Source organism: Peromyscus eremicus, chromosome 15, assembly GCF_949786415.1.
Source record: "Peromyscus eremicus chromosome 15, PerEre_H2_v1, whole genome shotgun sequence".
Taxonomy (NCBI): Eukaryota; Metazoa; Chordata; class Mammalia; order Rodentia; family Cricetidae; genus Peromyscus; species Peromyscus eremicus.
Genome location: NC_081431.1, coordinates 66,217,607 through 66,232,819, shown reverse-complemented (window position 1 = coordinate 66,232,819; position 15,213 = coordinate 66,217,607). Strand labels below are relative to the sequence as shown.

Sequence of the window (15,213 nt, the reverse complement as noted above, 5' to 3'; positions counted from 1 at the left end):
AGACACTGCTGTGAGAAAACCAAATAGCCAAAACATTCATCCTCAGAAGGTGGAGATTTCACTAGTCTGAAGGAAGAGGAACATGGCGGTAAAATGGGTTATAGCTGGGATTCTGGCTTGTACACTTCATGGTCCAACCCATCAACTTTTAGGACAGTGTCACAGGAGAGAGAGAACAGCCTGGATGGGGAGGGTAAGAACATCAGAAGGAGTTCTCTGGAAAACGTTTATCTAGCTGTTAGCAAGGAGAAAGAATTGAAGATATTGGTTATCCATGAGTAAGCTAATGGGACACGATAACATGCCATTTTTCTAAAATCTGTTCAACTGCACTCTAGCAATCCTCCAGTAGAATCTCACAGAATGTGTGAGAGAGTTAACACACTGGGAAGATGTCTAAAGAAGTTATGTCATTTAAATAATGGCTTCCATCATGGTGGCGTCCCGGAGGAGAACTTTTCCACACTGCCGGTGGACCACTGCGGCAAGCAGCAGCAGTAAGGCTGGCTCCTATTCCTAACAGAAATGAGAGACGGTGCTGAGGAGCCTGAGAGCTCTGAGCAGGCTTCAGTACCCATCCCCGCCCCCCGGCAAGACACTCTCCAACACCCGCCATTTTGTGTTCATCTTGCCATCATTATCAGATAATATTTATTGAGTTTACTCATGCGTGGGACTCCGTCTTCTTCCATTGCCCTCAAATTTTCTTCCTGACTTCCCTTTCTCTTTCTGGCTGGTGCTCAAGCGGCTGATTTTCCCCCTCGGGTTGCCAACTGTGAACGCTGTCCCCACCCACTCAATCAGCAATTTGCTTCTCAGAGAATGCATCCAATTGTACACGCAGCAGCGTGCCCACATGTGGCTCTTCCTCATTCAGGGCCAAGGATCTTACTTCTTGGACAGAAGGAGTCGATCAAACAGTGAATCGCACCCCAAGTGTGTGCAAGGATGGTAGACAACTATCCCAAGGAATCACAGATGCCCTGGAAACATTACAGAGGCGGGGAGGGAAGGAAGATAGGATCAGAGTGGAGAGAGGGAGAGAGGAGAGAGGAGAGAAAGACAGGGGAAGGGAAGGAAAGAGGAGAGGAAGCAGAGAGAAGGAAGGGGGAGGAGGGAGAGGGATGAAGGGAAGGAAGGGGAAGAGACACAGAGTTAGGAAAAAGAGGAGGAAGGAGAGAGAAAGGGAGAGAGAAAGGAGAAAGAGAAGAGAGGGCAGAGAAGAAAGAGATATAGGAGGGGGAAAGAGAAGTTAGATAAGAGATGTGTAGAAGGTACGTCTATGTGGAGGGGAGACAGAGGGAGGAGAGGCTAAGAGACCAATATTTACCAGCGGACATCTGTTTACAACTTCTTGGGGGAAAACATTACAATTCTGTGTAGCATGGACTCGCATGCCCTCTAACCTGATGAAGATCCTTAACAAGCCCAGCTTCTCGTCTGCCCTCTTACCCAGCCTCACCTCATCAAGACATCTCTCATACTGTTCTCTTTGATTCTCATTTTCCAGCGCCAGTGCCGAATTCTCCGCCTGCAGTAAGAGACAGAAATAACAACCATAAATCAATGAAACGTTGTGTTATGTGACAACTCATTCAATATGGTTGCTAAATATACCTCCCCAGGACCCCGGGTAATCTCTTAGAAGTCCCTCTGACAGGTTTGCTCTAAGTACTATTATAAGTATCGCAGGGATGACTCCTGTCTTACAGGCTCGCTCACGAGCATACATTAAGATTCTAAGAAATCGGAACTTGATATTCTGAGCAAGTAGAAAATCAAATCAACGCTGTGCAGGAGTGTTCCACAGAAAGATGCCAGTATTTATCTTATGCTAAGAAAATGTAAGAAATGCCTAAATCTACTCCATTAGGAACTGGCATGGTCTCAGTCTAATGCTTGTTGACGCCACAAAAAGGAATTTCAGGTAAAGCTTTTAACTCAAAGACAAAGTCCAGGTGTTATTCTTGGTGCCAGCCAGTGACTTTGGAACATAAGATGACCAGGAGAAAGGCACACCTTGAATGATCCTTATGGATCTCTGGTGTGATCTGCCCCGTTTCCTCTAATTAGAGTGTTCATTTGCCTCAGAGCATGTGGGCAGGGGGGTGTTGACATGCTCTCAGTTCCTTTTATTGTTGCTGTGATAAAAACAAGCTGACAAATTTCAGAGAGAAAAGGTTTCTCATTGCTCATAGTGTAGGTGAAGTCCATTATGATAGGGATGTCAAGGCAGCACCATGCCGGGCTTTTTACATGGGTGGGTTACGGGGATCGAACTCAGGTCCTTACGTTTGCACAGAAACCACTTTACTGACTGATCCATCTCCTCAGGAAGGAGCACTCTTAATCAGTCTGCCTAGTACAGTAGGCTTCGAGATGGTACACAGGTTAGTATGTTTCCTTTATAGCTCCTCCCCATCTGGTTTAGAAGTTTTTGTTTGGTACACACACACACACACACACACACACACACACACACACACACACACACACACACACCCTTTTTAATAACCATGTAGACTTCCCACACATCTTCCCTCACATCATTATAATCAACACTTAGCCACATCTGCTCAAGCATTCTCTTTCTTTCCCATTCTTTTTCCTGCATCATGAAGGCAGGTATCAGACAAGACCCCATCATCCCTAGTGTGTGCATTAAGATGCTCCTGTGCACAACCACAGGCTGGTTACCAATTTCCTGAAATACAATGTGCGCTATGGTAATATGATCCACACTTACTGCAGTTTCAGCCTTGACCTGACCATACCCTTTAGAGTGAGTTTTTCTAGTCCACAATTCTTGTTAATACCCGGTAACCTTTGATATCCAGTGACCTCCTGATTGTATGCTTGTGATTTTTCCCCGCCCCGCTCTCCCCTTCTATTTATTTCCTCTCCTTCTTTTCCCTTCCACTCCCTCCCCTTCTATCCACTTCCTCTCCTTCTCTTCTCCGACCCTCCCCACCTACCCCCTGAGCTCCTCCCTCCCTCCCACCACCCTCATTTCCTATATCTAGGACCCATTTTCCGCAGTAAGAACTGGGCTCCCAAAGGCAGTGTATTTACTACCTTGTTCCACACCCGCAATGCAGAGACGACTCTTACGCCATGAAAATCCGTGCTCAGGAGAGGTGAGGAGATGTTCTTTTTTTAGAGTGAAGATATTAATGAAAATTCTCTGCTCAAAAGTGACCCGGTCAGTTCTCTGCCCTCCTATCCAGTGTCCATGATGCGATTCATTTGTTTCTGACAGGGCTCAAATTCAATTTCCCCCTCTCTCTGATTTCATTTTATTGTTCTGAATATGTTAAATATTAGCACGATTCCAGAAGTCAAGGCTATACTGAGAGGCACATGCTCAGTGAGGCTCCCTCCTTCCCTCTTTCTGTCCACCTCTTTTGTAGGCTTGTTAGCAGTGTGTGCTCTCTCCATTACTTCCTTTCAATGCTTCATGAAACAGTGTCCTTTGTCCCCTCTCATGATTACACATTTAGACATGATTTTCCCCTTTCTCCTATTATTCACACCAGCATATCAGATGCAATCATTCTACTTTACCTTCCCACAGGATCCATGGATTGACTTGTCTGACTGAGTGCGAGCGCACCTTCACACGCGCGCCTGCGCACCTTCACACGCATGCCCGTGCACCTTCACGTGCGTGCCCATGTGCCCGCGCACCTTCACACGTATGCCAGCTCATCTTCACATGTGTGCCCACACAACTTCACGTGTGTGCCCACCTACCTTCACACGCATGCCCGTGTGCCCACCCACCTTCACACGTGCGCCCGTGTGCCCACCCACCTTCACACACGTGCCCGCGCCTATGGAGGCTGGAGCTGATGTCAGGCTGTCTTCTCACTCATTCTCCGTTTTGTTTTGAGACAGGGTCTCTCAATAAACCTGCAGCTCACTAATTGACTCTGGATGGCTTGTCAGCGAGCCCCAGGATCCATCCTTCTGTTTCTCCTCCCCAGTGCTTGGATTACAGGTATGCGCAGACATGTCAGAATATTTTCTGTGGGTGCGGGACTCTGAACCAGGCCCTGATGCACGTATTCAGTGTCTTACTGACTGATCCATCTCCCTACCCTCCACAGATTCTGGCACGTCCACTCTACCCTTGTTTTGGCCCTTTTAGTGGATAATGATTGATGGGGGTTAGTCTTATGTTTTTCATTATTTCCAGAGCCTCTTGAAATATCACCTTTCTTTTTTTCCCCTTTACAACATCTCTAAGCCACACACCGCCCCTTTGCCTCTTTCTCCCTGGACACAGCATCCTTCTGGGAAAGCCACGTGGATAAACTCTTTTGCGTTCTACCTCTCAGCCAACATAGCAACCCTGTTCACACTGTGCCCAATGCTGACCAGGTGACCGTGGGGTTTCTCTTTCTGGCTGCTGACTTTTCTCCCAGGCCATCCTCTGCCACCCTCCCTAGCCACAGGCTGCAGCACTACTTCTGTGGCATCCTAGAGGTCATTTTCTATTTACAGCAACTTGCACTTGAGTTCTTTGATTTTGACAATGAGAAAGGCACGGGTATCCTATGACTTCATTTTTCTTTATTATTATTATCAATCAATTTGTTCTTGAAAATTTTATACATTCAATTCTCTCTTCCTCCTCCTCCCCACCTTTAGGACTAAACCCAGGGTCCCACCTTTGCTAAGCAGCCACTGTCTTGATTATATCCACCCTGACTCCATCCCTCCAACTGTTCTCTTGTCCCCAACATAACTCCCTCTCAACTTCAAGTCCTTTTTTTTTTTTTTTTTTTTTTAGTATTATAATCCACTGTGTCTAAGTGTCTAATTAGTGTTGTACACAGTGCATGGCTATGGGCTCGTCTGCTTGGATCTGGGTAACCCAGTAATAGCCAACCCTCCCCCCAAGAGACACGTGACTCTTCCTCTCCCAGCAGCCATCCACCGCCATGCTTCTAGGCTTGTCTCCCTTCTGTTCTGTTGAACCTGCTTCAGGAACAGCTGGGACAACACGTAGTTCTTTCCCCAGTCCGGGCACTTTAGGTTCCAGTTCAGTTCTGTCACAGGTATTTAGGCAGTGCTAGGATTTACAGCCTTTAGCAGGTTATTCTAGTTAACAAATCTGGCTCTTTAATGAACAGATCTGGAAGAGATAGCTTGGTCTCTGAAGTGATTGCTATGGCAGCACAGGGACCCGAGTTCAATCCTGAAAACTAATGTGTGAGCGCTGAGCATGGTGGCATGCATCTGCACCCTCAGCACTAGGTCGGCAGAGACAGTGTGCATCCTTGGTTAGAGACTGCTGGGCAGCCAGCCCAGCCTTCTCAGCCAGCTCCAGCCCATAAGAGACCCCAGAGCAAAACCAAGGTATACACTGCATGAGGTGGACACATACCTAGGCATTTGCACACTCATACAAATATGCACATGTATATGCGTGCACACACGCACACACACGTACACACACACTGAAGGACACAAATCATTCAACTAAAACAACTTCAACTTCGAGTCTGAGGTATCAAGATTACAAGGGCAAGTCCTGGAATTCCAGTTCTGTAAGATGATTGCTTTCCTTTGAGAAAGGTTGTTGGGGATGGGGTCTGCTGACATTACTAAGGAGACTGGAAAAGATAATGGAGACGGCAGTGGTGATGAGTTTACATTGTTTTCACTTTAGATGTCTTGGTGAAAAGCATGCAAGGAAATGAAATAGAAACTGAGAATTTATATGGGAGGTCTGCAACTCTCCTCTACCCACATCACGTCGCAATAACACGATGATCGATCCATTCAGATAATTACCATCATTACAGTTTACATTACCTGCCTCACATTTACTGTTCTGACAATTATAGCCCAGCAAATTAAATACAGAGAGGGTCCTGGTGAACACAGCCACATTTACGACCACCGTACTCAGTTACAGAGACATGATTTAATTGATGCAATCTCACACATCCCAGGAGACAGTAGAGATTTTTAACAATTATACCTGGGAAGGTAAAATGATCTTGAACTCATGATTCTCTTTAGTCCATTCATATTTATTAGAGATTCGGGATTAACCTATTTCCAACAGGAGACAACGTGTAAAGAAACAGAAAACTCTCCTAATTAAGTGTGATTTAAAGAAACAGTGGGTATTTATATACAAGAGTTGTGAAAGGATAAAGAGAAAAGAAGGGAAAATGTAGGCATCATTACTATGAATTATAGAAATTTGAACAAATCATGTTCCATTTTAAATATGCTATTAAGTCAGGATACCCAGAGGACTCAATTAGAACCTTCAAGTATATGTTGCTGGTGGATCTTTGTGTTCAGCTTTCTCTTTTACAGTGATCAAAAATTTCTGCTAGACTTCACCCCTGACTGAGAGGATTTCCAATTCAGGGTAGTGTGTCCATGGGTCCAAATTATACTGATCTCTGTAAGTTTGAGGTTTTATTTGTAAAAATTCTGTTTTTTAAGTTTATTTTTTTTAATCTTTGTGTGTATGTGTGTGTGTCTATGTGTAAATGCATGTTCATGTGGAGGTCAGAAGAGGGCCCATGGAGATCCCCTGGATCTAGAGCTACAGGAAGTTGTAAGTTAACTGACATGGGTGCTTGAAAATCAAACTCAGGTCCTCTGCAATAACAGCAAGTGCTCTTAAACACTGAGACATTTCTCCAGTGCCATTTTGGTTATTTTTGTTTGTTGGTTTTTTGTTTTCTAACTAGAAGTTCAGTTCTTCAATGCCAACTTGTAGATGTCAAAAAGTTGGACACCCCAGTGCTGACTTTCAAAGTTCTCCCTATTGCATTTATATTCAGATGCAAATGGATGATGCCCTAAGCAGATTTGCATATGAAGAGGCAGGAAGTCGTGTTTCATCACAGCATTTCAGATCCTAGCAACTGTGCAGTTTTACCAAGCTAAGGGGATCATCTGGGACAGAGGAAGTGTTTCATTTTACCTTCAAATCCCATCAATCCATCTTTCTTATAAGCCTTAGGACTTACTTGTGATCACACTTCCCACATCTTATAAGGTAGGTAAAAAGATGCTATGTAACTCACAGTTCTCCCCAAACTGTAGATATCAAACACTCACCTCTCCAAACACTCACCTGTCCAAACACTCACCTGTCCAAACACTCACCTGTCCAACAGTCACCTGTCCAAAGTCACCTGTCCAGCAGTTACCTGCCCAACAATCACCTATCCAACAGTCACCTGTCAGTCTCCTGTCCACACAGTCACCTCTCCAGCGGGTGCTGTCCCTGAGCCAGGTATAGGCTCTGCTTTTCAATTAGATGCCAACAATTCAGGGGCTAAAAATTCTTTGAAAACAAACAAACAAACAAACATACAGCATAACACAAGCTGTGAGTATATTCTGTCCCTGGATGAGTTCTCACAGATATGTTAATAATTATAGCTAATGGCTCAAAAGGAAGCCGGGATAAGTGTCCCTGGAGATTTCTGGGCCACTCTCTTTCATTTGCTGACCCAGTGGCACATATCCATTTTTTTCTCAGTCATTTTCACTGCAAACTGACATTTTATGTACTCTTCTATAAGCACATTTCTTATGTACACACACTCACTAAGAAGCCCCAGGATGGAGCTGGCAAATGGTTATACTGGTTAGTTTTTATTGTCAGCTCAGTACTAACTAGACTCACCTGGGAAGATGTCTCAACTCACCTGGGAAGAAAAATTTTCTGGATGCAATTGTCCTGAGGGCATGTGTGTGTGTGTGGGGGGGGCATATTTCTTGACTGCTAAGGAATGGAGAGCTCAGCATATTGTGGGCAGTGCCACCTCCTGGGCAGGTGATCCAGAGCTCTATAGAAAAGCTGGCTGAGCCGGGCGGTGGTGGCGCACGCCTTTAATCCCAGCACTCCGGAGGCAGAGGCAGGCGGATCTTTGTGAGTTCGAGGCCAGCCTGGTCTAGAGAGCGAGATCCAGGAAAGGCGCAAAGCTACACAGAAAAACCCTGTCTCGAAAAACCAAAAAAAAAAAAAAAAAGAAAGAAAGCTGGCTGAGCAAGAACCAGAGGGAGCAAGCCAGTGAGCAGCATTCTCCTTGGTGACTGCCTCAAGCTCCCATCTTGAGTTATTGTCCTGCTCTCCTCCAATGATGGGTGGTTACCTGAAAGCTGAACTAAACCCTTTCCTCTACCAAGTTGCTTTTGGTCACGGTGTTTATCAGAAAAACAGAAAACAAACTAGAACAATGGCTCAGTGAGCAAAGGCACATGCTATCAAGCCTGCTGAACTAAATTGCACTCCCCATGACAGTCCTCTGTTTAGCAATGTCCTTGAAAGAAGTTGGAAAGCACTGCTTGTCTGTGAACCCCTTGGCTACTGCTACTTGAAGTAGGGTCCCGTCAAACCTGAGACCCACATGGTAGAAGGAGAGAAACAGCTTAAATAGTTGTCCTCTGACTGCTACATGTCTACATGATGTGGCATGTCTGCATCCACACTTAATCATTCGTGCGCGCACGTGCATACACACACACACACACACACACACACACACAAACACCACATAAATGAATAAATGTAATTTAAATCTAAGAAGCAGAGAGGAATAAATACTTGTTGCTAGCTTCTTTTCTCTTTAAAGGAAAAAGAAAGAAAGAAGGAAGGAAGGAAGGAAAGAAAGAAAGAAAGAAAGAAAGAAAGAAAGAAAGAAAGAAAGAAAGAAAGAAAGAAAGAAAGAAAGAGAGATTTCACAGAGCTCTACAGGGGCCCAGGGAATGTTCTGGAAGGGTCTTGGTGCACTTGGACAAACCAGTATCGCTATAACAGAGTGGGTATGTGCAATCCTGTCAGAGATGAAGATGGATGAAGCCAGATGCTATCACAGGTACATGATCAAGTGAGCATCTGTAGTAATTTACTCTAGTACCAGACATAAAAGGGGACGACTAGCAGGGACAATGAGGGGATAGAAAATTGCCATTACAGTGGTCCTATCAAAGTCAAAACACCCCTGAAATCAAACACAAGAGCTGAGGAGAGGAAGACAGAGGAGAGACATCACAACAGATCCATCAGCATTTAGCCACAACAGTGCGTAGAGGAGCAAGCCTGAGAACCAAGAATGAATGGCATGAAGTTGACATTCTGAGTCTCAGAGAAGATCAGAAAATCTTGAGTAGAAACAGAGAGCACAGGAAGAGAAGGAGCTGTGGTAGATCATTTTTTTTTTAGGAATAAAATTGTATTGTTTTGTTGTTGAACATTTCCTTCCTCCCCATTCTTATAGAGAAGAGAAGATCACAACATAGGTGGGTTGCCCCAGTGCTTACACAATGCCTGCTGATGCTTGCACTGGCAGCAACCTTTGGTCTTTACAATGCTTACATTTTTTAATGAAATTACATTGTTTAGGGTTTCCTAAACCTCCTTGGAACATTCCTTGTTCTCTTGAGGGAAGACTATTGACCCATGGCTTAAGAATCTACATTCAAAACAGGAAGGATTAAGCTGCACAGAGTTTGAAATTTAATCTGATTATACAGCCTAGTCCTTGGTCCCCACCCCAACATGTGCTCTTGTAGGAAGTGCAGTGGATGGACAGTGTGGGTCACCAGAAGCCTGCCATCTGTCCAGCTCCCCACTTTCAGCAGTGGTAGCCAAAGGGTTTACAGACAAGCAATGCTTTCCAACCTCTTTCAATGTCTTTCAAGGAATGTCATGGGGAGAGCAGTTTAGTCTCCATGGCTTTAGTTGAAACTAAAACCCACTGAAAATCCTCTGGGTTGGCCTTTCTTTTGCCATCCCCAGATTTCTTCACTGGGATTTAAATAAAAAGAAACACCTAAATATGATATGGCCACAACAGAGGAATTGCTCTCACACCCCTCAAACTGAATCTTTGTGAAGAAGAAATCATTAGTTCAGTTTCATGTATCTGAAACATAACAGTAACCTCTATTCGATATCAGGCCAGCAGCTGGAAATGCAAATCTCACTGAAGCCAGGGCCATGGGAGTAGTTGGAACTGGGAGGCATATGGGACCCACAGGAAAAGATAATGGTGGTGAGAATAACGGGTAACAGATCCCAATGACATCTGAGTACTGTTTGCCATTGTCCATGCTCAGCAGTGGATAATCCACTTTATCTTATTACTCCCAACAAACTACACACGGGGTAACTGATGCTGTCCCCACTGCACACATGAGCCAGCTGAGGCTCAGAAAGTTTCACTGGCTTTCTTTGCACCAAACAGTTCTAATGAAATGAGTACTCCGAGACAGACAGTAAATGTCTTAGCATCCTCTACTTTCCAGTGTTTGACTATGATGAGAGTATAATGAAACACACTTTGGGTTTAGGTGTCCAAGGGCTAAAAGGGGTGGGTGACGCCTGCTGCTCTAAACAGAACTTGCAGGCAGCAGGAATGGTCTGGCAAACCTCTGGGAAAGAGGAGAGTTAATATCTGTATATAGCCTGCTTGTTCCTCTCATTTATTCTAGCTTTCAACACCTTCTGGGTGGCTTTGTGTGGTGGGTGGGTGGAGGCTGGCAGGTGTTTTGGAACAGTTTGGACCCTGAGATAATAGGGTTGAGGGGAAAGGGGATGAGACTCTTCACTGAGAGTTAGATCAAAGAAGAACAAATACCTCAGTGTATAGCTAAGAGCAGGCACAACAACAAACAAGTACGTCGGGAGGCTGGCAGCCATCAGTCATACTAAAGATTTCATTCTGAATTACATGCAATTCTAGCAAGACGATATTGAATCAGGGTGCATACCACGTACTTAACCAGCAATATTTACTAAGGAGTTATGCACAAATAGCATCTCAGTTAAGAACAGTTTGACAAGACAAGAAACTTTTCAGTGGTATTTTAGTCGTTTAAAAACATTTTTCAAGTTTGCTGCATGGGACAAAGCACCCAGGAAAATATGGCTACAGTCTAGCTCCTATTGATTGTGTGCCCCTGTCCAAGTCACTTAACTGTGTTTTGGCTTTAGTTTTTTTTTCTTGTAATTGTTTAATTTTTCTTTCTCCAGTTCCTTCTTTTATTTGAATTTTAGAAGACTCAAAGACATATATGAATTCTATATGTCATTATGAGCTACATCTAGAAAAATGTAACTTTGGACTTATGCTATATGCTGATAGTCTTTCCTAATTTACTCTACTAAACATCTGTGCACACTCAGTCTTGTTATCTATCAAGCTTTGGTGACCCAGACCAGATGCTGTCAACTGAGAATCACCCTGGAATTGTACAGTTATGAGCAGGAGGTCAGAGGAGGGATCAAGTCTGAGGTGCGCTGGTGGTCTCCTTAACACCACGGCTATACCCACCAGGGAAGTTAATACCTAGGAAATCTTCACAGTTTGAAGACAGATTCTGCATTTGTACTTTTACCAGTTCTATGACTGCTTCCCATGCTCCCACTGCACTTGGACATTTACAGCCAGATAGTAGCTACCCAAATGGGTAGAAGCTGGGAAGTGTTAGGAAGGTGAGAAACCCTGCCAGCTCACAGGTGGCATAACTGAGTGTTTGCCCTCTGTGACCACAAAGACTCCTGGTCCATATAATAGAGAAACTGTTACAGTGAAGTCAGTTCTGGGAGATGTAAGATACTTGTCTGATTACGAGTGTCAGACACACAAGGAAGAAAAGAGTCCTCTGAAAGATGAACTCACCTCACCCAGTATATAATTGGCAAACTCTAATTTCTGACAAACTAGATAGGAGATGCTCCAAAATGTCATCCTTCCCCCACCCCAACCCCAATTTTTGGTGCTGAGGATGAAATTCAGGACCCAGTGCATGGCAGGCAAGTGCTTTACCACTGAGCTATAGCTTGGATAATTTTGTAGTCATTCTAGACCCTGCATATTCCAAATCTTTTTCAGCCATAAATACCAGGTATCTGGTTGGCTGGGTAGATAGCATAGTTGTTAAAGTGCTTGCTGTCCAAGCATGAAGATTCAGTTTGAATCCTACAGCCTACATAAAAAGCCAATTGTAGTGGTTTATGTTTATAATCCTGTTACTGAGGATGTGGATACGAATGGGTCTCGGGGGATTCCTGAACATCCAGATTAGGCAAAATTGGCAAAAGTCCAGGCTCAGTGAGAGATCCTGTCTCAATAAACAAGATGAAGGTAGATGAGGGGTTATAGGAGGAGTAAGTAACACCAAAGACTTCTGCAAAGGCCATATGGAAAACTCTTATAGGAGCTTCCTAAAATACATACATGTACATACATAAAAGGAGTTTAAATGTACTTACCTTAGATTGAGGGGACAATAATTCTACTGGACACCACAGGACATCAAATTAAAATCCCTGGTGGCAGGGGCCAGTTACTTCTTTTTGAGTTGTTGGTCTGTCAAGTTCCACACAGACTCCCACCCAATATTACAGATCATTTCCTCCACTCTTTTGCCATCCAGAATTTGATGGCAAGACTCTATTGCTGAAGATGTCATGTACTTGAATCATAGGACATGGGCATACCAAGGTGAGACTGACCTGGAAGCTTCATTTCTACTAATCAACTGCCATAGTGCTAGAAGGTATCATTCACATGACTAGGGGAGAGAGGTAATGGACAGTCTTAAAACTGCTGTGAATATGGCAGACTACAGTAAGATGGCCTGGCAACATGTGCCCACTGGCATAATGGTGGCACAAGTGTTATGAGAGTAACCAACCACTTTCTGAGTGGATTTAAGGTCCAAGTTACAAGACAGAGCTCATTTCTGGTACTGTTAACTAGGCTAAGAACCCAGGGATAGGTATGTTATAAGTCCCAGGGGAGAACTTACTACTACTATTCTGCTAGTGAAACATACTATTAAAGTTTCCCCCAAGATTTTATCTTTACACTCTTAGTTAGTGTAACTCTCAAGCTTCATGCAAGAAGCTTGTTTTTGGAGCAGCCAGATATTAATAGAGAGACTCACAGCTGGTCAATGTGCAGAGAATAAGAGACTGTGAACTGCTCAGGTCAATATGGAATATCTCTATCACTCTCTCTATTCCCAAAGCTCAGGCATTACACCGAAGAAGGGACAGAAAGACTTTGAAGGGCCAGATTGTGGAGGATTGCTGCAAAAGAGTATTTTCAGGACATGACAGGGCATTGTACACATAAACTCACAGTGGCTGTGTCTCCATGAACAAGACTGGCACATGATTAAGGCAGCCAACACCCAAAAAGTGATCAGAGAAGGAGTCACAATGTTCCACTCCCAGCTAAGGAGCTGTCAGCAATTGGTTGCTGGTCAGAAAATCAGTTTTCAACATGGATGGCCCCTGAGAAGCTACCCATTCTTCAAAAGATGGTCCTATACCCATGTACATACTGGCAATACTAAGTGGATTCAATGGGTTTTAAAAGAAGTTGAGATGCAAGAGTGGTGGGGAGGATATGGGAGGAGTCGGAAGGGACAGAGGTGGGTAGAACTAACCAAAATATACTGTATGAATGTATGAAAATTTTCAACAATAAAAATAATAAAATATAAAAAGATGGGTAGCTTCTGAAGAATAACAATGGAATCTGTCCTCTGGCCTCCACACATACATGCATGCTCAAACACAAATGCATGTCCTACACACACACACACACACACACACACACACACACACACACACACGCATACACAGACCCACAAGAGATGGAGAGATAGAGAGAGACATATACCATACACAACATTTTAGGTTTTATGAATTTATACAGCAATTGTCCAATGGTAAATAGTTATAGATTCTGAACTGATCAAGAGAATCATACTTCAACCCATTTTCTAGTCATCTACTTTACAAAGTGCTGAGCAGACACAGTGCATACCGGTTCTATTCTTAGAGTCAATGAAAGGGTTAAGCCAACTTCCACTCGAACCCATGTGCTGAGCTCAGTTATCTCAACCAGACTTGAAGGCAATCTGTTGAGCAGAGAGGAGAGTCCCCAAACCATAGTGAAGTCTCATTAAGACAAATGTGGATGAAATGTCAGGCAGAGAACAGCAAAGCTTATTTCTGTCTCAACAGATGGCTGGGAAAACAATGTCTTGTTGATCTTCTGAAAACAAATTAAACATGAGGAACCCTTCCATATACTGAGAGGGTTTGTGTTTAGTATCTGCATTTAACAGAGGTATACACACGTCTATACCAGGGCTTCTTGACCTCGGTTCTACTGGCATTTCAGCTTGGATAATTTTTAGAAAGCTATGCTGTGAGCTGTTGATTATGGGCTAGCAGCACTGGTCCCTATCCGCTTGTTGTATGGTACAACACGATCATCCTACCTCCAGTTTAAAGTAGAGGGTCCCTTGGCCCAGTAGCCATGGCAACTAATTAATCTAAGCAGAACATTACAGAGATGGGCCTATGGTAATGATAATGGAATTATGTTATCCTCTCTCCTTAGTAGAGAGAGAAAGGGAGGGTCACAGGACCCTCACCTGAAATCCAGCTATTACTCTTTCCTGCCCTCCTCCAGCCTCAAGTGATCTTGGGAAATGCTCGCATCACAGGAAGCAGGAAATTGACTGAAAACTAGACTATAAAATGCAGCTTCTATGAAATCATCACCCATGAGAGGGTAGGACTTTGAAGTGATATAGCTGTTTGGGGGCTACCCATGCTCTTATAAGTAACCCATGGTCATGTTCTATTAAAAAATTCATTGGTTCATCAAATTAGAATTAGGTGGAATCTTTACTTTAGCTTGTTGTTGGTGTCCTATCTGGGGTGGAAAGAGATTTACTCATGTATCCCTGGAGGAGTTAACACGATATCACAATACCACCAGCAGTATACGCCTTACCTCATATTGATACCAGAAAGAGTCTAGATGCTATGACAACATGTTCTGGGAGGGTTTCATGCATATACACTTATACATTCACCTATTTCTATATGTGCATAGATGTCAATATCATCAGAAATTGCAGGACACCTTCAACTTCAATGTATTTCTGAACTTTTATTTATAAGGTCTGGGGAATCAAGCTCGACCATATATTTTAGTAGATGAAGGGAGCTGTAGTGAAGTAATGATGACCCAGCAGACACCCCATCTGACCATATGTTTTTGCGTGTGTGTGTGTGTGTGTGTGTGTGTGTGTGTGTGTGTGTGTGTGCGCATTTATGTGGGCATGTGTGTGGAAGTCAAAAGTCATCTTCAAGTGTCTTCTTCAGTCCTCTCCACCTCCTTTTCTGAGACACCA

The 15,213-nt window shown here is 43.8% G+C and overlaps 1 protein-coding gene across 1 annotated transcript in view; it reads right to left on the bottom strand.

Annotated features, from left to right (window-relative positions):
• Positions 1–15,213, bottom strand: part of Nckap5 (NCK associated protein 5) — a 788,185-nt gene that overhangs the window by 218,822 nt on the left and 554,150 nt on the right. The window contains exon 7 of the mRNA XM_059280499.1: positions 1,463–1,531. Coding sequence (XP_059136482.1) covers positions 1,463–1,531 — 69 coding nt within the window. The remainder of the gene's footprint in view (positions 1–1,462; positions 1,532–15,213) is intronic.